The sequence below is a fragment of the Lepidochelys olivacea genome (assembly GCF_965140295.1).
Source record: "Lepidochelys olivacea isolate rLepOli2 genome assembly, chromosome: 8".
NCBI classification, from domain to species: domain Eukaryota; kingdom Metazoa; phylum Chordata; order Testudines; family Cheloniidae; genus Lepidochelys; species Lepidochelys olivacea.
In genome coordinates, this window is record NC_140418.1 from 24,483,472 (window position 1) to 24,506,269 (window position 22,798).

General features: G+C 41.7%; 1 protein-coding gene across 2 annotated transcripts in view; it reads right to left on the reverse strand.

Annotated features, from left to right (window-relative positions):
- Positions 1 to 14,907, reverse strand: part of GABRB2 (gamma-aminobutyric acid type A receptor subunit beta2) — a 245,246-nt gene extending 230,339 nt beyond the window's left edge. For both annotated transcript variants that reach the window (XM_084637283.1, XM_084637282.1), the window contains exons 1-4: positions 14,534 to 14,907; positions 13,440 to 13,672; positions 13,235 to 13,326; positions 12,261 to 12,328 (exon numbers count right to left, since the gene is read on the reverse strand). In XM_084637283.1, coding sequence (XP_084493409.1) covers positions 12,261 to 12,328; positions 13,235 to 13,326; positions 13,440 to 13,516 — 237 coding nt within the window. In that variant the 5' untranslated portion in view covers positions 13,517 to 13,672; positions 14,534 to 14,907. The remainder of the gene's footprint in view (positions 1 to 12,260; positions 12,329 to 13,234; positions 13,327 to 13,439; positions 13,673 to 14,533) is intronic.
- Between the last annotated feature and the right edge of the window lie 7,891 nt (positions 14,908 to 22,798).

Here is a 22,798-nt window from a genome sequence, read left to right on the forward strand (position 1 = left end):
GCGCGGCACGCATCAGAGAAGCTTTGAAAACCAGTTTCATGACTGGCCAGGCTACGGTGTGAAAGTTCTCTTTGTTTCTCCTTGATGAAACCCCCCACCCCTTGGTTCACTCTACTTCCCTGTAAGCTAACCACCCTCCCCTCCTCCCTTCGATCATTGCTTGCAGAGGCAATAAAGTCATTGTTGCTTCACATTCATGCATTCTTTATTCATTCATCACACAAATAGGGGGATGACTACCAAGGTAGCCCAGGAGGGATGGTGGAGGAGGGAAGAAACATGCCACAGAGCACTTTAAAAGTTTAAAACTTCAAAATGTATTGAATGCCAGCCTTCTTTTTTGGGGGCAATCCTCTGTGGCGGAGTGGCTGGTTGGCCGGTGGCCCCCCAACCGCGTTCTTGGGCGTCTGGGTGTAGAGGCTATGGAACTTGGGGAGGAGGGCGGTTGGTTACACAGGGGCTGTAGTGGCAGTCTGTGCTCCAGCTGCCTTTGCTGCAGCTCAACCATACACTGGAGCATACTGGTTTGGTCCTGCAGCAGCCTCAGCATTGAATCCTGCCTCCTCTCATTATGCTGCTGCCACATTTGAGCTTCAGCCCGCCACTTACTCTCTTCAGCCCGCCACCTCTCCTCCCAGTCATTTTGTGCTTTCCTGCACTCTGACATTATTTGCCTCCATGCATTCGTCTGTGCTCTGTCAGTGTCGGAGAACAGCATGAGCTCAGAGAACATTTCATCACAAGTGCATTTTTTTTTCTTTCTAATCTTCACTAGTCTCTGGGAAGGAGAAGATCCTGTGATCACTGAAACACATTCAGCTGGTGGAGAAAAAAAAAGGGACAGTGGTATTTAAAAAGACACATTTTATAAAACAGTGACTACACTCTTTCAGGGTAAACCTTGCTGTTAACATTACATACATAGCACATGTGCTTTCGTTACAAGGTCGCATTTTGCCTCCCCCCACCGCGTGGCTACCCCCTCAACCCTCCCTGTGGCTAACAGCGGGGAACATTTCTGTTCAGCCACAGGCAAACAGCCGAGCAGAAATGGGCACCTCTGAGTGTCCCCTGAAGAAAAGCACCCTATTTCAACCAGTTGACCATGAATGATATCTCGCTCTCCTGAGGATAACACAGAGAAATAAAGAATGGATGTTGTTTGAACGCCAGCAAACATACACTGCAATGCTTTGTTGTACAATGATTCCCGAGTACGTGTTACTGGCCTGGAGTGGTAAAGTGTTCTACCTTGAAGGACGCAATAAGGCTGCCCTCCCCAGAAACCTTTTGCAAAGGCTTTGGGAGTACATCCAGGAGAGCTGCGAATGCCAGGGCAAATTAATTCTTTCACATGCTTGCTTTTAAACCATGTACAGTATTTTAAAAGGTACAGTCACCGGAGGTCCCTTCTCCGCCTGCCAGGTCCAGGAGGCAGCCTTGGGTGGGTTCGGTGGGTACTGGCTCCAGGTCCAGGGTGAGAAACAGTTCCTGGCTGTCAGGAAAAGTGGTTTCTCCGCTTGCTTGGTGTGAGCTAGCTACAACCTCATCATCATCATCTTCTTCGTCCCCAAAGCCTGCTTCCGTGTTGCCTCCATCTCCGTTGAAGGAGTCAAACAACACGGCTGGGGTAGTGGTGGCTGAACCCCCTAAAATGGCATGCAGCTCATCATAGAAGCGGCATGTTTGGGACTCTGACCCAGAGCGGCCATTCGCCTCTCTGGTTTTCTGGTAGGCTTGCCTCAGCTCCTTAAGTTTCACGCGGCACTGGTTCAGGTCCCTGTTATGGCCTCTGTCCTTCATGCCCTGGGAGATTTTGACAAAGGTTTTGGCATTTCGAAAACTGGAACGGAGTTCTGATAGCACGGATTCCTCTCCCCATACAGCGATCACATCCCGTACCTCCTGTTCAGTCCATGCTGGAGCTCTTTTGCGATTCTGGGACTCCATCATGGTCACCTCTGCTGATGAGCTCTGCATGGTCACCTGCAGCTTGCCACGCTGACCAAACAGGAAATGAGATTCAAAAGTTCGCGGTTCTTTTCCTGTCTACCTGGCCAGTGCATCTGAGTTGAGAGTGCTGTTCAGAGCGGTCACAATGGAGCATTCTGGGATAGCTCCCGGAGGCCAACACCATCGAATTGTGTCCACAGTACCCCAAATTCGACCCAGCAAGGCCGATTTAAGCGCTAATCCACTTGTCGGGGTGGAGTAAGGAAATCAATTTTAAGAGCCCTTTAAGTTGAAATAAAGGGCTTCATCGTGTGGATGGGTGCAGGTTTACATCAATTTAACACTGCTAAATTCAACCTAAAGTCCTAGTGTAGACCAGGGCTAAATGTCTTTAAGTTGAATCACTACTGAAAGCAGGTGTGTCACTGAAGCTTATCTGAGGGGAAGACCGTTTGGAAATCTGAACTACTGTTTACTACTGAACTACTGTTTAGGAGGCATTAATTAATTATGCAAATGAATAAATATAGGTAAGAGAATGTAGATGTCTTTGAGTTTGCACTTATCAGATCACCTCAGTATACCGTGCCTTTGCAGATTCAGCGTTAATCTTTTTGCAAAAGAATAAAGCCAACATGTTTAAAAACAAATAGGGCTAAATTCTTCTCTCAGCAACACTGCTGTAAATCCAGAGTGATTCCACTGATATTCCTACAGAGGTATCACTGAGAGCGGAATTTGGCTGTTATAGAGTCAGGGGTCTTCAAACTATTTGATCAATATAAACGATAAATCTCACAGGACCCACTTCCATAACTGACACCATTACCATAGCCATTTTGCTGGAGGAACATATAAAAGGGGCTGACTAAAAGAATTACTCTGTCGAACAATATTTAGTGAGGGAAAACTTATAGGACTTAACATAGAGGACATGCAAAGAGCATCCCAGGATACACAGGGATAGCAGAATCTTGTTCATGCCCCAAGCGATGTCTGACGGCACAGGAAGGATTCAGACTCAGAACATTACCTCTGAACTGAATGAGCCTAATGTACAAATTCTGCTTTCAGTCAGACTTGTACCATCCTACTCAAGTGTCTGAAATTGTGTCTTTGAGGACAGAATTTTGACCACAACACCACATTTTCAGTAAAGGCTGACAATAATGAGCGTACACATTTGTATGTGCAAAACCAAAATCTGGCCCCCAAATGAGTATGTAGATGTGCAATTAGGGCCCAATCCAAAGCCAATAGGAATCTTCCCATTGATTTCAACAGGTTTCACCATTTGCAAATGTAAATAATGTCTATGCAGCACAAACTGCATACAAATTTTTTTTGCAGATACAATTTAGGCACCTTCATTCGATAATCTGACCCTTAGCCACAGGTGGAGTTCCAAATGATCATCCGCACAGAGGAAACAGTATTTCCCTCAATGTTCTATCACCATTTTAGTGGTCACTATTATCTCTCTTTTTTGGTAATATTGCTGTTTAAAATAAAATGAGAGAGGTGGGAATGCTCATAGATGCATACTGAAGAGTAATTATTATAAAGCACAAAGGCTTCATCTGTGCTGTTTATCTTTTTGTCAGTCCATGCTACAACACTATTACAGTATTAATATGCATTTTTAACTACAAGTTTCTGTGAATCCTCAGTAGTCAATTTTGAATATTAGTAACTCATGCGTTTTATGTTTTGTTTTTAAGGGCTTAGGTCTACCTAAAATGTAACAGGATGAAATTTTTCATTATTTTAAAGAGGTGTTACAAAAACAAAGAAAGGCATCCCCTTTTTATGGATTTGTCAGAGGGGGCCATATCCTGCTCTCCTTATTCACACAGGCAGTTCCACTGGCCTCACTGGGGCAGGTAAGCAAGCATCATATCTGCTCTGAGACCTTTTCATACCAAGTTTCATCCCAGCTGAGTACTGAAAACCAAACTATAAACCATGGACAAAGAGGGTGGCTTTTGTCATGGAATACTGATAGACTTAACTTTAGCAGCACTCGGAGGCACCAACACAACCACAGATACCTCTTTAAAACTGTAAGTGACATGTTTGTAGAGCATGATATAAAAAATATTTTTCATTCCATCACAGTTAATTTATAAAGATTTTATGGGATTGCCACTAGAGAAGTTATGAAATACAGCAAGCCATGTACTAGCAGGTAACAAAGTGCACAGAATGTCCTTTCCCACGATTTAGCACTATAAGACATTGTCCATAAAACATGGTAAATACAAATATATCTTCTCTTCTCTGGCAGAAGCCAAATTAGTTAAAATATTTATGGATAAGTGCTAACAGGAAACAAGATGGCAATAATTATTAACTCAGCTGTACAGATCATCTCCAAGGCAATTGTTTTACATTTCTGGCAACTATCCATTGGTCTGAATAATAAATCCAAAGAGATCAATTTAAAATAAACGTCTACTACTTAAAAATAAAAGACTGAAACATTGCACCATAGAAAAAGTGATGTCCAATGCAGTATGTTTAATTTGTTAAAGGAAAGCAAAGAAAAAGATGTCAGGATTCTGTTGCTTTAGGGGCATAATTGTAAAGAAATGCTGCATTCATTTTAAAATGAACAAAGATATTACACAAAAATCCTTGACTTACATGTCTTAAGTCACATGATACTGCAATTTCTTGCACACAGGATGGACTTCTTCACCCAGACAGAGCCTCACTGACTTCAGTGGAGCAGTGAATGGTGATAGCTGTCCCTTTGTATGAAAGAAATTGCAGGATCAGTTCTGTAGGGTCCAATTCATTATTCCTTCAGCCAGAAAATCTCCCACTGAAATCAGGCCACTGAACTGGGCACTTACTCTCTTCCTTAAAGGTCAGTGCAAAGACCATACATTTAAATAGAAGCTGGTTATGACACTTTAACAGGCGCCTTTCTACGGTCTCAAGATTTATAGGTCACGGACATTTACTAACGTTTATTTCTGAAACTCCGTGCAACTCTCTATCAGTATGTCTACATGGCAAAAAACCCCAAAACAAAACAAAACACAACAGCAACTCTCAGAGCCTGGTCTACAGAATCAGGCTCATACAGAAAAGTGCTAATAATAGTTGTGTGAATAACCTCAGTGCTAGCTTGGACTCACAAAGTCAAGAGCAACACACCCTAGAAAATCAAAGGGAACACCTTCAGAAGTGGCGAGGAGGTAGTCTTTGGGGTGGGGGTGGGGGGAGTCAGGGCTTCACTATTTAAAACACCATTAGGTGGAAGCAGGATACACACTGACATTGACAGGAAGCACAAAAAGACAGCCAGTTCCAAAGAGCATTTATAAAGTGGGTCACTGCTAACAGCATAAAGAATATAGCTACCACCCTTTAAACTTTGTAACTTATGTTTTTCCAGCCCATGGTAGCACACGTCTCTGTCGCTGCCTCCGCATTAAATACTTTTCTTTATTTTTAATCTCTTTCACGCCTCTTTCTTAAATAAATAGTATAGTGCTGAACCACAACTATAATTTGGATTTGATTGCTAATGCTGAAGGAACAAATGCTTCCTGTCTATTGTAGGGAGGAAGAACACACAGGTGGAAGCTAATATATCATCCATTAGAAGGTAGAAAGAGGGGCTTGAGAGTGGCTACAGGTAATCAGACAGAGATTGGTACCAGCCCACAGAGTTTTCTCTAAACATAACGTAAGCCAATGAGTTAACAGTTAATGGAGAAAGCTACTACAGGAAATGTAGACATGCAAAGTGACTATTTCCTATAAATAAAATACATCTCACTCTCATCTTTACTCTCTTACTGCAGTAGGTGTCCATTTCCCAGGACCTATTTGAACATAAAATACATAATATTAAGAATGCAGCTTTTGTACTATACTCAGTTAAAAATGTATTTTTAAAGCTGAACTCAATTCATATGTAGGTGTTTGAAATAAAACCATTTACATTATAATGTATGCACATTATACAGATCTACTTCATATATTTTAACCGATGCCTATGATACTGATGGCAGTACTCTCACTTTTGGGCCAGGTGCTCATGGATTCAAGTCGTTTACCGTCATCTGAGCTCTTACTGGGTTTTTATACCACAGACCTGGGAGAGGGCACTGCACTACTAAATCCTTCACACAAGACACTAAACTGAGGTCCCTTCTGTTGAACCCTGCACTCTCCAGGAAATTAAAGAATTCATGATACTATTCAAAATGAACAATGGATAATCTCAATATTCAGACCAAAATTCCTTTTTTCAATAAGACATTTTGTCAAATCCTAGACATTTGGGAGCTACTTCTGCATTCATCGAAGTTGCTACATTTGTCTACGTTAGCAAGCACTACCAGCAGGGATGTGCAGTTAGGATAATTTTCGGGGTGCAAAAGTTCTAAATCTACAGAAAAATTTTCAACATGAGACTCAGACTAGAAGCTTTTTGGGAAAAGACCATTGTCTTTTGGCCGTACAGCTCCATACGCACCCATGTCACCACAGAAATAATAAACCACTAATGAGCAAATAGTAATTGTGTGTTATAAAAGCAAGAAAGTGATGCCCTCCAATATGTGGTTTTAATATTCATGTTTAGATGCCTTATATCAGGGCACATGAAATGGCCATACTCTACCACTCCTGCCCTTGCCAGTATCTCCAGTATGTAAACAATAAGGAGGAATTATTGCCAGCAAGCACAGTGTTCTTCATCTCTTTCCCTCCTTCTCTTTCTCCTCGCCCCCTCATGTTTTCCATCTTCCCCTTTTCTCTATTTGTCTTTTCTTCCTCTCCTTCTCTTTCCTTTACCAGGGCTCTATCCCTCTCTTGTTCTGCCCTTTTCTGGTTTACCTGGCTCCAACCTCTCTCCTTTCCTCTTAACAGCGTTACCCACCACACTCCTTCCCCAACTCACTCCCACACAAGCAAATGGTCCCTCCTATCCCATCTCCCTGCCAGGCCCATCGAAAGGAAAATGGGCAGCAGTACATCATGTTCACTGAGGTCCCACCCTGTCCAATTTCACTTTATTTGCACAGAGATTATAGAGCTTTCGGTGGGCCCGGTACAATTGCTCCGCTTTACCTCCCTCTCATCAGCCCTGCTCCCACTTCATACACCCAGAGGCAATTTCTGACTACCTGAAGTCTGAAAACCCTCATCAGACTAATTCCATAACAGCAGCCTGCTTCTGTTGCTTCTTTATTAATGTTCCCTCTCTGGAGTACCTCAAGGAACTGTGGCAGATTTTAAGAGAACACAGTGGTGAGTATGGACTAGTGATGGAAACTGAAAACCCAAGGTCCACTAACAGAGAATTGCTTTGTCCTACCAAGAAAAGTGCAACTGCACAGTTCTGGGATCACTACACCTTGATCTATCAGTATCTTACTTTGTATTTAGTAACCAACTCTGGGGCACCTTGAGTACAGAAGTTGCAATATAATATTAAACTTAATTCTCTACAGAGCTTAGATGCTATTAGGGTCTTGCATAAAAACATCCGCAGATTGTAAGAAGTGAATCTTACCCTGATAGACTAATACTGCCTTTGTTTCCCGTAACTCCTTCTCAATGGAAGGATTATACACTCAACCAACCATGATGACCCCCAATAAGACAAACCAGTCTATTGTATTAATTTGGCTCCATGCATGTGTACTAAAGCCACATGCCAATATCTACATAATACTGTTGCTCTTTAAAATTATGTCCAAATGCATATTTTGAACAAAGTCACTTGTTTAGATTCCACCTTCCTCACCTCAGTATGGATTAACAACTATAAGTAACACATCACTTAAAGTAAATCTAATTTTGGGGATAAAATATATCAAGCATTTCTCTCTCTTTTTAGGATATTCTGTATCAGAATCCCAAAAGAGCCACACGCGCACACACAAATTGTTTCCAACTATTTTTAAAAAGTAAACCAAAATTTGCAACCTAATTCCAGGCCAATATTCTCCTCTGAGATCAGTACATCATCCATGGAAGGTCAACAAGCAGAACAAATGCAGAATATGCTATAGAGGACACTCAGTGAAGACTTCAGAGGAAAAGATATATCCCAAATTTCCTTCTGTGCCTCAAAACAAATGTATAGGTTAAAGTTTGTTTTCTAAACATAATGGAGCTATTGGGGGCGGGAGAAGGAATCTTAGCTGCTGTGTCAGTGTCAAAGTCTCTGCTCCAATTATTAATCAAGAGGGTGCAGATTTGGAAATCTGACATCTCAGCTAGCATTAGTTGTTTAAAAATAGACTATTAAGCCCTCTGGAGATATTATCTTTATAATGAGTCTGATTAGTACTAGGGAAAAAGGAAGCTGAGAAGGAAATTCAAGTACAGTAACAAACACCTGGAAGCTCTCTTGAGAATGTTGTATTAGGCTCACGGCAATCCAGTTCATCTTATGTAACACAGAATTCATTATGACAGGAAAACCATTTTGGTTTAAGTAGCTATTACACCTCTTCATGTTTATTTTCAACTTTCACCTGCATCAGGAAACCTTTAAGGAAAGCTGCAGCATGACTGGCACAAAGCATACTCTCAACAATGGTAATACAGGGCCTGATTCAAAGCACAAAGAAGTCAATGGAATTAGCTATGGTAACTATGGTGTTGCACAAAAGCATTACCTGAAGAATTTTACTCCTGTGAAAAATATGAAGCCTGAAAGCAAATTCAGACATGAAACCTATCAACTCATAAATGTATCTGAAGGCCTCACTACTTCCCTTTATGTTCATTCAGTATAGCCCAGAGTTGGAAAGTCAAGTACATATATACTCTTTACCAACAGGTTTTGAAAAAGAAATTTAATCTTATGAATATATATCCAACTTTCTGACTAGGAAAGGTCAGAAGTAAATGAATTTCTTCCAGTTTTAACGCTGTTACTGACAAGAGTAACTATTTTGAAGGCAACTGCAAAGCCTGACTTAATGTGGATGGTGATGATAGAAAAACTTTCTGACAATGGAAGTTTGTCTGTATGTATGTCTTTCTGTTGGAAAAGATGGGACTCTGAAACTAAGTTCATACTGCAGATATCAGAGATCTTCTCGTGTTAATATCCCAGGTTGTGTAGTCTCACTTGCAGGCAAAAATCTTAACTCCCATTAAAGTTAGTCAAGCTATAAACACATATAGGCAATGATTTGTCTTCAACTGAAGTCAATGGGAACTTTGCCATTGACTTCAGTATAAGCAGCAGAAGGTCCACAGGTAGGAAAGTGGACCTCAAAATGAGATGAGAATCTTTCTGAAGTAATGACAGCTGCAAAGAGATTTTATCAGTTAAGGCCAAAACTCCCAAGAGGAGCAAGACACGACCCCATATGTTAAGTATTTCTTTCCTTCTCTTCTTGTATGCCTGTCTTCCTAGAAGCTCATTTCCTGTTAATCAGTAAAGATATTCATTATGATTTATAGAGTACTATAAGTGCATTCTTATGTGTTTCTTATTTTACAATTAATAGGTTGAGGAAGTAATTCTTACTATTGTTGATTAGGAAACCCCTGACCTCATACTAAAAGATAAAAAAATTATTGGAGAAAAACTTGTAGTTTCAGAAATGAAATTAGTCATGTTCCAACTATTTAAGCTCAGATACATTTATATAATATTCAGACTATAACCCTTTTAGCCAATTGTGATTGGTAAAACTGAATATATGTCTCTTCACAACAAACCCGCCTGCCAATTTTGCCAAATTATCCAACAAAGTCTTTAAAGATTTCATTGTTTTTCAAAAGTAAAACTTTTCATTGAATAAACTTAAATATTCAAGACATACACAAAAAGTTTTCAAAATAATATTTAGTTTGTGTGTGCTGTGCCACATTACACAGGTGACATTATCATTTTTCAATAGAGATCAAATTTCTGGAAGTTATTTAACAGATTCTGCATCCCCTTAAATGAAAAAAAAAAAGTTTGGTATCAATGTCCAGTTTTGATTTTGGGATGTAACACTAACCTAACAGTTCTAGCTCACAGCACTGGCTAGTAAAACTCACCACTCTGAAATGGATGTTTATAAAGATTCTACATATGCCATATCTGTTCTACCCAGATTTCATTAAAAGGAAGCTGCTTAAAATAAAATGCAATTTTGTTTCTTTAGCACTTAAACTTCCTGAACAGAACATACCAAAATATCCCATGATAACAAAACTAGAAGTTCAGTGTAAAGATGTTTTAGATTATATTTTAGGCATCTGCTTTAAAACTTAATACTTAGGAACTGATTCTGCTCCTAGTGAAGTTATTGGGAGCTTTGCCATTGCCCCAAAATGACAGCAGGAGCAAGCACTCAACTAGCAAGTCTTCCAAAAACAAAAGCTAATATTCTTATCATCTTAATGTTACCATTTTATATTCTGGACCATTTTCTGGAAGTCACAGAACACCTTCAGTTATGAAAATAAACCATAAATGGCTGCCAGTGCCCTGTACAGACAGCATTTTTGGAAAGTATTAATTCAGATCAGACCATTGAACCATTAAGCAAAATATATTTTAATGGGTACAAAGGTCAAGATAGTGCAAAGTGGCACTTATATAACTTTTTTGAAAAATAGTTTTACATATATAGTTAGATGTATCAGCAATGTCGGACAATTTGTTTTTAAACAGGATACTTATCTCCTTCCCAGTCCATACATTTCATTAATACGCATTTACCGTGTTGCCTTTGCTGCTAGAATGTTTTATGTCTGTATGTCACCATTCAGGGCCCAAACCAGTTCCCTTAACCAAATAAAACTGAAAATAAGTTTAAGACTGCAGAATTTGGCCCATAACATTTACAAGTAAGCAAAGTGATTACTAGGAAAGTTCAATCTAACCCTTGAAGAGCTCCTTCTCAGATGTTAGTTTCAGGAATGCTGCTGTTTTCTCAACCGTTCATTAGACCCCCCCCCTCCCCAATAATGGAAGCAAAACACACTAATGATTTCGTTAACTTCTTATTATCCTTTCAGCAACTTCAACATTTGATTAAGTATAGACTATTAATGAAGAGCACAGGAATAGCTCTGATTTACATAACAAAGGAAAAATGTTTATTGGGGCTGATTTTTGTGTGTGCAGTTTGTTTGTAAAGCAACTCGCTTTATTAAAAAAAAAAAGCTTAGGTAGAAAAACAAGTCTGTAAGCAAAACCTCCACTTGAACTCAATTCCCACCCACATAATCTGAAAGGTATTTTTGATGTAAAGCACAATGCTTTGTGACATTTTTGAACTGTATATTAATGGGCCATCACCTCATCCCTAAGAGAAAAGATAGCTGCATAGTGTAGTTCCACACCTAGTTTAGTCTTAGATCAAGTGTAAGGAAATCTAGCTAGGAATAGACCTAGTTCTCTACCCAGTTCACAAACTTCCTCCACACATTTAAGCACTTCTCAGTGACTGGCATATGAAAAAGCATGAAGGTCTTGTAAGTGCATCAAATAATTCGCAGGCAGTCCAACGTGGCCTTGCTAGCTGAAGTATTTTCGGGTCCCTTCGCTCCCGATAGGCACAAAGTGCAAAGAAAAATAAATAAATGTAAACTCTTTCAAAGAACTAACAGCAAATCGGGGATTGAGTTGAGGGGTATTATAATTTGTCTTTCGGCTGCAGTGGAACCCCGTTGTCAGCAGGGGGCGCTCTTGCACGAAGCAAAACAAGACTAACATTGTTCCACTGACTATAAACTCAAGGGCCCGCTCAATAGCGCTTACAGTACGTCTGAAGTGGTAGCTACTAAACAGTAAGACTGTCAATAAATCGTACAAGCTTTGAACATGTTGTGAGTCATAACATAAAATAATCCTTAGAGACTATATTGCAGATTATTAATTTATTGGATTTTTCCGGGGGAGGGGGGGGGCGAGGGCAAGAGGCACAAACCTGAGCATCCCTAAATCCAACCCCCCTCTGATTTCATGCATTTATCCATAGATTTTCATGGATTTTTTTTACTCCCCAAAATCTGCATGCAGGTTTGGACTGGTAACATTTGCTGTAGCAAATAGGCAAAGGCGGCCCCTATTCGGTGTCTCGTAATGCCAAAGAGGAGAACAAGTCCTTAACAGGTTTATAATGCACACAAAGAACAGCAGGAGATTTGGGGGGTGGAGTGGAGAATGGAGAGTATGGTTGGTTGATCACCGGTTGGGGAGTACTAGCCATTGCACAATGTAGCCAGATGAGAAATAATCAGACATTTCTCCCCCAACCCCCCAAGCTTATTATTACCACAATCTTCAGGAGAGAGAGGGGATAAAAAAACTAAATACTCACCATATTGACTTCTGATACCATGTCTATGCTGGCAATGTCTATGTTCATGCCAACAGCCACTGGGGGACCTGCAAACCAACGAGATGGTCCGCAATGTGATCTCTAAGAACTTAACTCATTCTTACCAGAGTTATCAAGACTAATCAAAGGGCGATATGGCACGAGTGTTGGTAACAACAAAACAGGCTCTCCTTTGATACCTGGAAACCCCCCCCGTTTGCAGAGTATTCACCCTTTGCCTCCGCCGTCAGCTGTAGGGACATTTTATGTAACATGCACACACGTGTTAATAACGGGGGCTCTACAGACACTGGCTATATAGATAGACAAACACAAATCGATTATTGTATGAACCAGTTCAAATCAGTACCTGGGGGAGGGGGAGAAAAGATCGGACTGCACATTTTAACTCTTTCTACTCGACACATGCGACATGCAAACTGAGAAAAAGAGAATCTCACCTGAGATTCAAATGATTTATACCCGGCTCTTAAGATTGCTTTCTGGAGTAGTATACACACATTCAGGCACACAACTAGTTCAAAGTTGCAGCAAACATTGGGTTAAGTGACATTTTCTGTATCAATTAACAACATATCTTTTGTACTCAAAAATAGTGACTGTGGTCACAGACACCGGCTTACTAGAAAAAACGCTGGATAAACTTAAGAGATTTTCATCTGAATAACGCCAATTAACCGACGGTTTAATTATGGGTTAATAAGTTATCAGCACACACTCTCACAAATGAGACCGATTACAAATATACAGGAGATTTCAATGATCGCATTAAGAGCATCCTGTGTTAAGAAAATTCAGTAACAATTGGCTTAACTTTCGGTCAGCTTGAGAAAAATGGCAACATACACACCAAAGCAGCAGCACCCACAACACGTTTAAAAACACACACACACACACACAGGAGACACAGCCTGGGTATGTAACATCTCCTATTCAAAAAGCAATCAAATTACCTCCAAAATCTGGCCTCAGGCGAATGTCATAGCCTTTCAGCAGTCTATCAACGGTCTCTTTTACCAGCGACATATTGCTAGGGTCATTGACACTAAAAAACAATAATACATATGTCTTATTTCTCAGATCCGATCTCCCCATTCGGGGAACAGTAGCATACAGGGCAATTCAAAGTGAAGGAAAAGAGACGTCTCAGTCACTTACCTCTGTGCACACACCATTGCTATTATTAAGAAGAATGACCAAATCCCAAAGTAGCCCCTTTTCCGGACTCTCAACATCCCTTTAGCTTTTGATCTGATTTAGGGTTTCAGTGAAGAGGAGAAGAGATCCAACTTATTCTGGCCAGTGCAGTAATTCTAATGTGAAGCGCATGCGCACGGCGTACCACAACATCAAAAGGAGCAGTGGTTGCTGCTGGAGATGGAGCAAATTTCCTTGCCAAAAAAAAAAAAAAAAAAAAAAAAATTAAAGGGGAAGAAGGAAATGCATTCTTTAAAAAAAAGGCATCCCACAGAAGGATCAAGTGTATTTTTGTTGTCCTTTTTGTCAGTCTACTACAATATAATATAAACTGCAGCAAGCAGGGAAGTTTCAGGAGTTGCAGGGTACGGCAGTTTTGCAACCTAGCTTAAGGGGGGGCGGACATGTGCAGGATCCGATTAGAAACAGAGGGGGAAAGAGGTTTAAAAGAAGCTGGGGATGCAAATCGTGCGAGAGGCAGACAGGGGGGTAGCTTAACTTTACGCTCCCCGGAAACAGTCTACGCGGAGAAAGGTGAGGGGCAGAAAAAGGGACCTAGATTGGCAGGGGGGAGGGAGGGAGAGGGTTGAGCCTATGGTAATCTTTCTGGGGGGAAATGCAATGATGACGAACCAGGTTCTTGTAAGAAGGGATTCGGATGTTTCCTACTCTCCTGGCAGGAGCTGTTCCTAGGTCAGAAGAATTGGGGAGGGGAGAGAGGGACTCGCTATATGACGTTACCAGCCAGGCAATTCTCAAGATTATTTATAACATGAAAAGGGAGGCAATTAAAACGAACGTCTCCCTTTTATGTTCCCATTCGATTTTAGCGTGGCTCTTAAAGAGTACAGCAATGGCTGGCAAGGATGGGCAAGTGTGGGGAGGCGGGCGGGGGGGATCATGCTCTTTTCCCCTTTAGCAGGGAATGCAAATTCCTCAGGTAGATTTAGCCTGGCTACGGAATGGGGTCGGGGAGCGGGATACCCTGCAAAGAAAACTGGGCTTTTAGTGACCATTCCATACCCGGTGCATTTCCACTCACAGACCCTCCTTACCTTTCTGAGTAAAACACCAGAGCGGCTGAAATGCAGCGTTTAGCCGAATTAATGCTTCAGAAGAAAGCAGAGACGAACAGAAAACTGGTTTGAGGATGTTTTGAGTGACATTTAAATCCTGAGCAGAAGAGAGAGAAAGGGGGAGGAGGGAAGGGGGAAAAAAAGAGAGGACTTTAAATTATTCCTTGCAAATCTGCCCGCTGCTGTAGCTCCTTTTACACCTCCTCCTCCAAATACCCATTTGGACCCGTGGATCTGTGTTGCTTCATTGAACGGATCTGGGGTGTGCACGCGTCCTCGCCTTGCCTGGATTGCACACGGAAGGGAATTAGGCAGAGACACTTTAATTCCCCAGTTCACAAAAGCAATATTTAATTCGCTGCAAGGGGAAGGGAGGGAGGGAGGAGGAAGGAAACAAGGGTGAGTGTTGCACAGAGAGAGAGAGCGAGAGAGAGAGAAATGTGAACCGTGGCTAAGGAAGAGACGCTTTGAAAGCCCCCGATTTCCCTCAATAAACGTTTAGTCATTCCACTCACAGCAAATGACAGGAGCTCCAGGCCTGCTAAATCTCCTCACCCCCGCCGCCCCCGGGGAATGGTTTAAAACCTCATGCCCCCCTACTCCACAGACCACAGCCCCTTGCCTGGTGAAAGGCTATTTCACATGCATGCATATCACAGTCACCAAACAAATAAACGCCTCCGATCGCCTGGACTAGGGTTTTGTTTTTTTTTTTTTAGACATATGGATATATTTTATAAACTGAAGCAAGAGAGGTAGCTGAGCCCCGCGTGAAGAGGCAGAGCACAGTCCCCGGCCTCCCTGGGCATGCACTGCATTTAAAAACCAAACCCACTGGCTGGATGGAGATGCAGCTGCAGCGTGCGCCAGCCAGCTGTAGCGACCCCCAGACCCGGCTATGTCCACGTGACGCCAGGCAACATGCGGGTCCCGGTAGCATGGGTTGCTCTTGGCAGATTGCTGGGAGGGGAGCTCGAGGAACAGCAGCTGGGGCAGGAGCGAGAAGGGCTGGGTGGGGGTTCGAGGAAGAGCACCTGGCCAAATAAGATGCATAAGAAGAGGGTGCAACTGAGGAGGCATGGTCTAGATGTGTGGTATGGGAAATGGGTGCAGTTGAGGAGAGGCATTATAGGTAGTGAGTGCAGCTGTCCGAGGAAAGGGGATACAGCTGAAGAGACATTGTCTCAGGAAGGCACATGGGAAGGGGGTACACATAAGAAGGGGCATAGACCAGGAGTGCAAATGAGCAGGTCTTGATTGCAGGTAGAGGGTAAAAGCACAGATAGTATGTGGGAGAAGGGGTGTAGATTAGGAGACCTTGAAGAAACAGCAAGGATGCAAAGGAGGAAAAGCTGAATACATGAGACATAGATGTAAAGCCCAGCAGCCATTTAACAAAATTCTGCACGTATGTTTAAAATAAATGCAATCAATGTTCAAATATTGTAGGTTAGTGAGTGGGAAGGATCAGAGTCAAACCTTGTAGGGGGTCAAAATATCTTCCATCTACCCTTCAAAATATTCCTTAGGTAACACAGATACCAGTTTACCACAGTGTAGTGCATTCCACAGGCAACTCATGCAAATCCACCTGTCTGCTACACTCACACAGTAAATCATATCAATAGGAAATAGGTAGGGTTGAGCAACCCCCTACCACCACAACCCTTAAATACTCCCCCCCCCGACAAATTTAAGCCTTTTCATGAGATCTCTGTATTTATTTGGTTTTGGTTCCTCTGAAAAAATATTAGACTCAAATTATTTTTGAAGTGCCAGAGTAGGGGAAAAAAAGAAGTTAATATGCTTGCAAAGAGGGCTGAGACTCTCGCCTATTATGGTGGTTGAAGTTATGGTACAGGGAGAATTCATACTTATGAACGCCACAAGGTTAACAGGCTAGAAGAGTTCTCAGAAGCTCTGAAATATCTTATTTATGTATTCTAAAAATAATCATGCTTGAGTAAAAATTTTTAGCAGTTTGTCACACTGTGATGCCCCCCCCCCCTTTTTTTTCCCTGTTCAAGACTGAGAAATAGGATTTTTTTAGTGCATGATGGATGCTATGTTAACCAACGAAAGTATCTGTTCTCTCACAGCTGGGATGCTTCACTTTCAAACCACTTGAAAAATGGCCCTCAAAGCAGGTGGTGGACATTCATTTGTACAATGAATCCTGTATTGTTAGATATATGTATAATATGTATTTCTTTCTTTCTGCAACCACATGATAAAACCTGCAATCTGGTAGTAAAAGGCATTGATTGTGCCCTTTTGTCCTCACCCGTAAGGATTTACGTTGGAACCGCATCTGACATTTCAAATTCCTATGTTATTTTCAGCTCTCTGATATTACTATTATATTGAACTGCTATTAAAATATTTCTTTCTTTCCTGTCCAAATGTGAATCAGATAAAAAGAAAGATCTAAGGCCCAGGGCTGGCAATATTCAATGCTGGATTAGGGGAAAGATTTATAGTTTAATACCATGTGACAGGGCTAGAAACAGAGTCAAGACATATATACAAAAGTGAATACAGTTTTATATGGCAATGTAGATAGCATTTGTACTCAGCTTTGGCTTTTGAATAGATAACAGCTCAAAACAGTGACATCCTTACACATAAAAGTTTATTTTGTTAATGTATTTATTATAAATATCAATTTTAAAACAGTGATACAAAACTGTATATAAAAATAAAGTATGGACAAGCAACTAAAAACAAACACTTTACAACAACAGAAGCTACTTAAGTTTATTTTAAAATCTAAGAACCTGATGACACTATACAGTAACTAGGGGCCCAAGATCACTCTGTTCACACTGACTTCAGTGGAAGTTGAGGGTCCACTATACCCCAAGGGATCAGGGCCTGAGGCAACTTGTCCATTCTGTTGATGTAGAAACTGCATTGGGAGGACCACCTCCTTCTCATATGCAGACATCAGAGCTCAATGTCCAGGTTCCATATCCAGAAGATAAGCTCTATATCAAGGGAGGCTAAGCATTATAAACTGCCATCCAGATGTGCCCCACAGACAGATGGAGAGGAAACCTAGCTAATCTGGTGCATGTTGTGGCTAGACTGGACAAGCTAGACAGTAGCCTGTTGAGCTAATCGGGGGCACCACCAAACAGCTGTTCAGCCACACCACCCAACAGCTGGTCAGCAGCCACTGCCAAATAGCTGTTTGGCAACTCCAGGAGGGGCTTGGGGGAGGTTGGAGAGCAGCGGACCGGCAGGCAGGGGTCTTGGGGAGGGGGTGAAGTGGGGACAGGAAGAGGTGGAGCGAGGCTGGGGCCTTGGGGAGGGGTGGAGCACCCCAGGGGAAGACCACAAGCTGGTGTCTGTCTTGCACTAATAATATGAGTGGCCAAATTCAGCTCCATGTTGACAAGCTGAGAGTGGTGATTGCACCCCCAAACCCTAGATTACTATTCAGCTGGAGCAAACATAAAGGTCACTAAAGATGTAGGGTCTGCTCCCCAGGAGATTCCTGATAGTTTTTGTATTAAAGTGGAACAGGAAGAGATGATATTTTCAGATGCTCATTTTCAGGTGAGGCAGTACATCAGGCAATGGTTGAGTTTTGCTCCTAAGTATGTGACAACTGGTTGGAATGGCAGCAGCCATCCCTGTGCACAGATCAGGATGGGTCACTTGGCAAGATGGTTGTTTAGATTGAAAGTAGTTGCAACTGTCTTGGTTTCACTAAGAATTAGTGGAAATAAGTGGTCAAAATGTCAATGTCTTGACTAAAAGAAAAGGAGGACTTGTGGCACCTTAGAGACTAACCAACTTATTTGAGCATAAGCTTTCGTGAGTTACAGCTCACTTCATCGGATGCATGCAGTGGAAAATACAGTGGGGAGATTTATATACACAGAGAACATGAAACAATGGTAACACCCATACAGGTAACACCCATTGTTTCATGTTCTCTGTGTATATAAATCTCCCCACTGTATTTTCCACTGCATGCATCCGATGAAGTGAGCTGTAGCTCATGAAAGCTTATGCTCAAATAAATTGGTTAGTCTCTAAGGTGCCACAAGTCCTCCTTTTCTTTTTGCGGATACAAACTAACACAGCTGCTACTCTGAAACATGTCTTGACCTGAGATTCACTTCAACTCTCTGGGAATAGTTTCCTGTGTCAGCAATACAGATGTCATCAGCATACACATACTTCTCAGCCCACGTTCCAGGAAGGTCATGTGTTCGTATTGAACAAAAAGGGGAACCAAAATTGATCCTTGTGGAAGCACTTTGCAGAGATGTTTAAGATGACTGATTTTCTGCCTGACTTGCAGGATGTAACTTTGGTTAATCATTTCTCAGATGAACCACACCTTCAGCCAATATGGAATAAATTTCAACAGCAGCTTGTCAGTCAGCCTGGTGTGCCACAGAATGCCATAGGCTGACATCAGGTCAATAAGGGCTGCGCTAACTTTCTTTCCTGACTCAAATGGTTTTCTGTGCCTTGTGTCAGACAGACTGCCTGATCTTGAGTGCATCATCCCCTCCTGAATCCATCTTGAATGCAAGACAGCTGAGAATCGGCTACCTACTTGTGCAAGCACCTGGATTGGCAGGAATCAGTCCTACTCCACTGATATGGTTAAGGTCTGGCATCTCATGATTCTGCAAATTTTATACCATAGTTGAGACCACCAGATTCCCAATGAAACCCAGGACTGGCTTCAGCTCTGGAAAGACCTGAGATATTTGACTTTAAAAAAATGACAATTTTGTGTATAAACAGAGGGAGTCATAGTCTCTAAAAATGATCTACAATACCTTGATCTCCTTACATTTGTACTCTTGGTAGCTTAAAACACCTGGCTTCACAAGTAGAGAGATGCAAAAAATAGTCCCCATAAAATGTTAACACTCTAAAGCAATCTTTTTTTTTTCCCTGCAGCATATACAGAATATACTGTCCCGTGATGTGAAATAAGAGTTTTGGGCCAGATCCTGAGCTGCTATAAATCAGTGTACCTCAATTGAAGTTAATGGAGCCAGAGATATGCCCACTTACACTAGTTGAGAATCTGTCCCTTTATTTCTTTATTTGGGGCTATGCGACTTGTGAGTAATAAGTCAAAGTCATGCTGACAAGACCTTTATACCTCTCTTCACTATCATGTTTTCACACACACACACACACACACTCCCCCGTACAAGTGCAGTTTCCCTACTTCTTGGCCTTTTCAATAAGATGAAGAGTAACAGTGACAGTAGCATGGCCAATTAGGTTAATCCGAGGTGTGATTATTGCTCCTTGAAAACTTCCTTCCCTGACAAACCAAGGGCTGCGCCGCACCCATGTATCTGTTTGCTACACCAGTACTGACTTGAACTCTAAATACATTCTATGGGTGGCATACCTGAGATCACTTATTCACTGACGCTTTAAAAACTCCTGCACCCCAATCTGGGTCTATGCTGGTTATGTACTATGTATGTATCTTGTGACCCTAGTAACAGATACTTGTAATCCCTCATAACTGAAGCCTGACCCCAGATGCCCAGTACCTTCTCTCAACTTGTGTAAATTTGATTTTAAAAATTAACTTTAATTTTTTAAATCTGTTCTTATGAGTTAAATATCAGATGCATTCCCTACCATCTAATATGTACTTTGTCTTGGGGACTGAATATGTCCTGCAGCCATTGCAGGCAAATGTTTGTGATGATGTGTTTTTATAAGTCTTTTCCACCTCTAACTTCTCTAAGATGAGACTTTACTGAATTTCAATTTGAGTCAGAACATGTCTTATTTTACATGAACATTAAAGTTGCAATGCATTTTACCACTTGGTTTTCTTTTTATCATTTTATGTTTGAAAGTTGAACTGACCAATCTTATGCATAAATTTGGTCTGGTAAATTGTTTAGAGAATAAGTAACATTAATACAATGTTCACTGTACTTAATTGCAGGAGGAAAGCAGGGACGGGGAGCAAAGCATAGATGTTAATTAGCTTTTCTCTGTATAGAGAGTTTTTGTAATCGGAACTCAGATTTGTTCATTCTAGAACAAACTGCATATTATATTCACAGAGTTATAGTATATGTAAGAGCAAAACACAGATCATGACCCAGACTGTATTTTATAAGTGAAAAGAACTGAAAGGAAACATTAAGGTACTGAATTCCTATGTCTTTTAACAAACATACCTTTTAGCATTGCCTGGGATCAATAGATGTTAGATGTACATTGCCCTAAGCCTTTTAATACAAAATGAAATTACTGATAATATAAAAATGGAAGTGAAATGGTTGTGTGAGACATCCCCAAATGCTATGATCGCAGAAAAGCGTCACTTGTAAGGAACTGGAGCAAAATGCAGAACATCTGGCACCTTGAATTATGACCAAAGGAAATCTAAAACTCTTATCAAATTATGAAAGCGTAAAAATGTTGTTTCCTTCAAAGTGGTGGAGTAAATAAATTAGTGTAACAAGAATATAGACAGCAAAATTGAAGTTCCACAGTCATTCAGTGTTCTCAACATGAGTGAGCCAGCCCCCACCCACTATAGTGGTTTCCACTACATTTGGCATCAGATTTCAGCATCAGGGAAACCATGGAAAGTTGAACTGACCCTGGGTATACTGTACCTCCTCATCCCAAATGTTCTCTTGCAGCTGTGGTTAAAGAACCTTGGAAAGCTCCCTGGTCCAGAGATACAGAACTGGGAGATTATCTGTCGGGGGTGAGGAGGAATGGTGGAAGTGGATCTGAGAGTGATACCGGGCAAGGAAGAGGGGTTTTGGTGGACCAAGACAGTTGTTCAATGGGGGGGGAGGGGAAGAGAATGGCTGGGAGCTAGAGTAAGATGAGGTAGTTGGACTAACTGGGTAAGAGCTGAATAAACCCAGTAAGGAAATATTTTAAAATAGGACCAAGGATGACTAGGACAGATGAGAGTCTATTTCAGAGGCTAATTGTCCATGTTTAGCTTGTACCACCAATTTACCTTTGACTTTTAAAGGCAAGGAGACCAGGGCTTTGAAGATAGAGGAATTGGGTAGGGGAGAGGTAATAAAAATATTTAAGAAATATAAAAATCCACAAACCAATAGGATGTGTGCCAAGATCACCTCACTTCCTGTGTGTGTATGTTTGAATTTGTTGTCCCGTCCCTTATCTGTTTGTCTTGGGCCCCAGCCCTGCAATGAGACCTGTGTAGGCAGATCCTCATGACTATATGGAGTCCCATTTAAAGGCAGGGGAATTCAAGAGGGATTCAGGGGTCTGGCTGCATGGATTGATTGTAGCATTGGGCCTTCATTAGCAAGCTCTTTGGGGCAGGATCTTGCCTTCTTAAATTATTTTAGAGCTCCCAGCGCAATCGTGGGTACTATTATAAATGATTACACAAATGGTTAGAGTTGGTTGGAAAATTTGGATGAAAAACAAGTGAAGTGTTGTGAATTCCACCCCCCCCCCCAAAAAAACACAACAAACACCCCAGCTCTCAGGTGCTGGCTACTTGTACATGTCAAATCTTAAAACTAAAACAAGTCAACCACCCGAAAGATTTTAGCATTGTGTTTTCACAACACTCATTTCGACTGGGAGAGTACATAGAGTTCAATCTCCCAGAATCACAAACGGAATCCTCTTTATTCTGAGCATTATGAAGTCTCCTGCTGAAAGGAGAAATTAGGAACAGGAGCCAGCAGAGAAGGTGGGAGTTAATCCGAGGAAAAGACAAAATAATGGATATAGACAAGAAGGGGAAAGAAAGGAGAGAGAAGAAAAAAGACTGGGGTAGGTGTACCAGGGTATGGCCCACAGAAAGGGGAGGGGGTGATGGGGTGCCACGCCCCCTCTTCCCTGCTGCACATGCTCCAAGTGGAGAATTCAGATAAAAGAATGCAGCCCAGACCAATCAAGTGTAGGGATGCAGGAGGAAGGGAGTACACTGCTGGCTTCTGCAGAGGTACCTGCAGTGCCCCTGGTAGTAAAGCCTGAGAACCTGGACTTCCCGCCAGCTGCTGTGGAAACTGCCTAAACTATGCCCCAGCCCAGAGAGACACGAGGCCTATAGATTGATTGCTTGCCTTGCCTTGCCTTGCCTTGCCCTGCCCTGCCCTGCCCAGGGGGCTAATTCTGCAGACTGTTTGTTTTGCTGCTCAGAATCCATGGATTTCCTGTTCAGGTGACCCTGTGCGGGGGCCAGGCCACGCTTGACAGAAATCACCCACTTAACGGGGAAGCCCATGA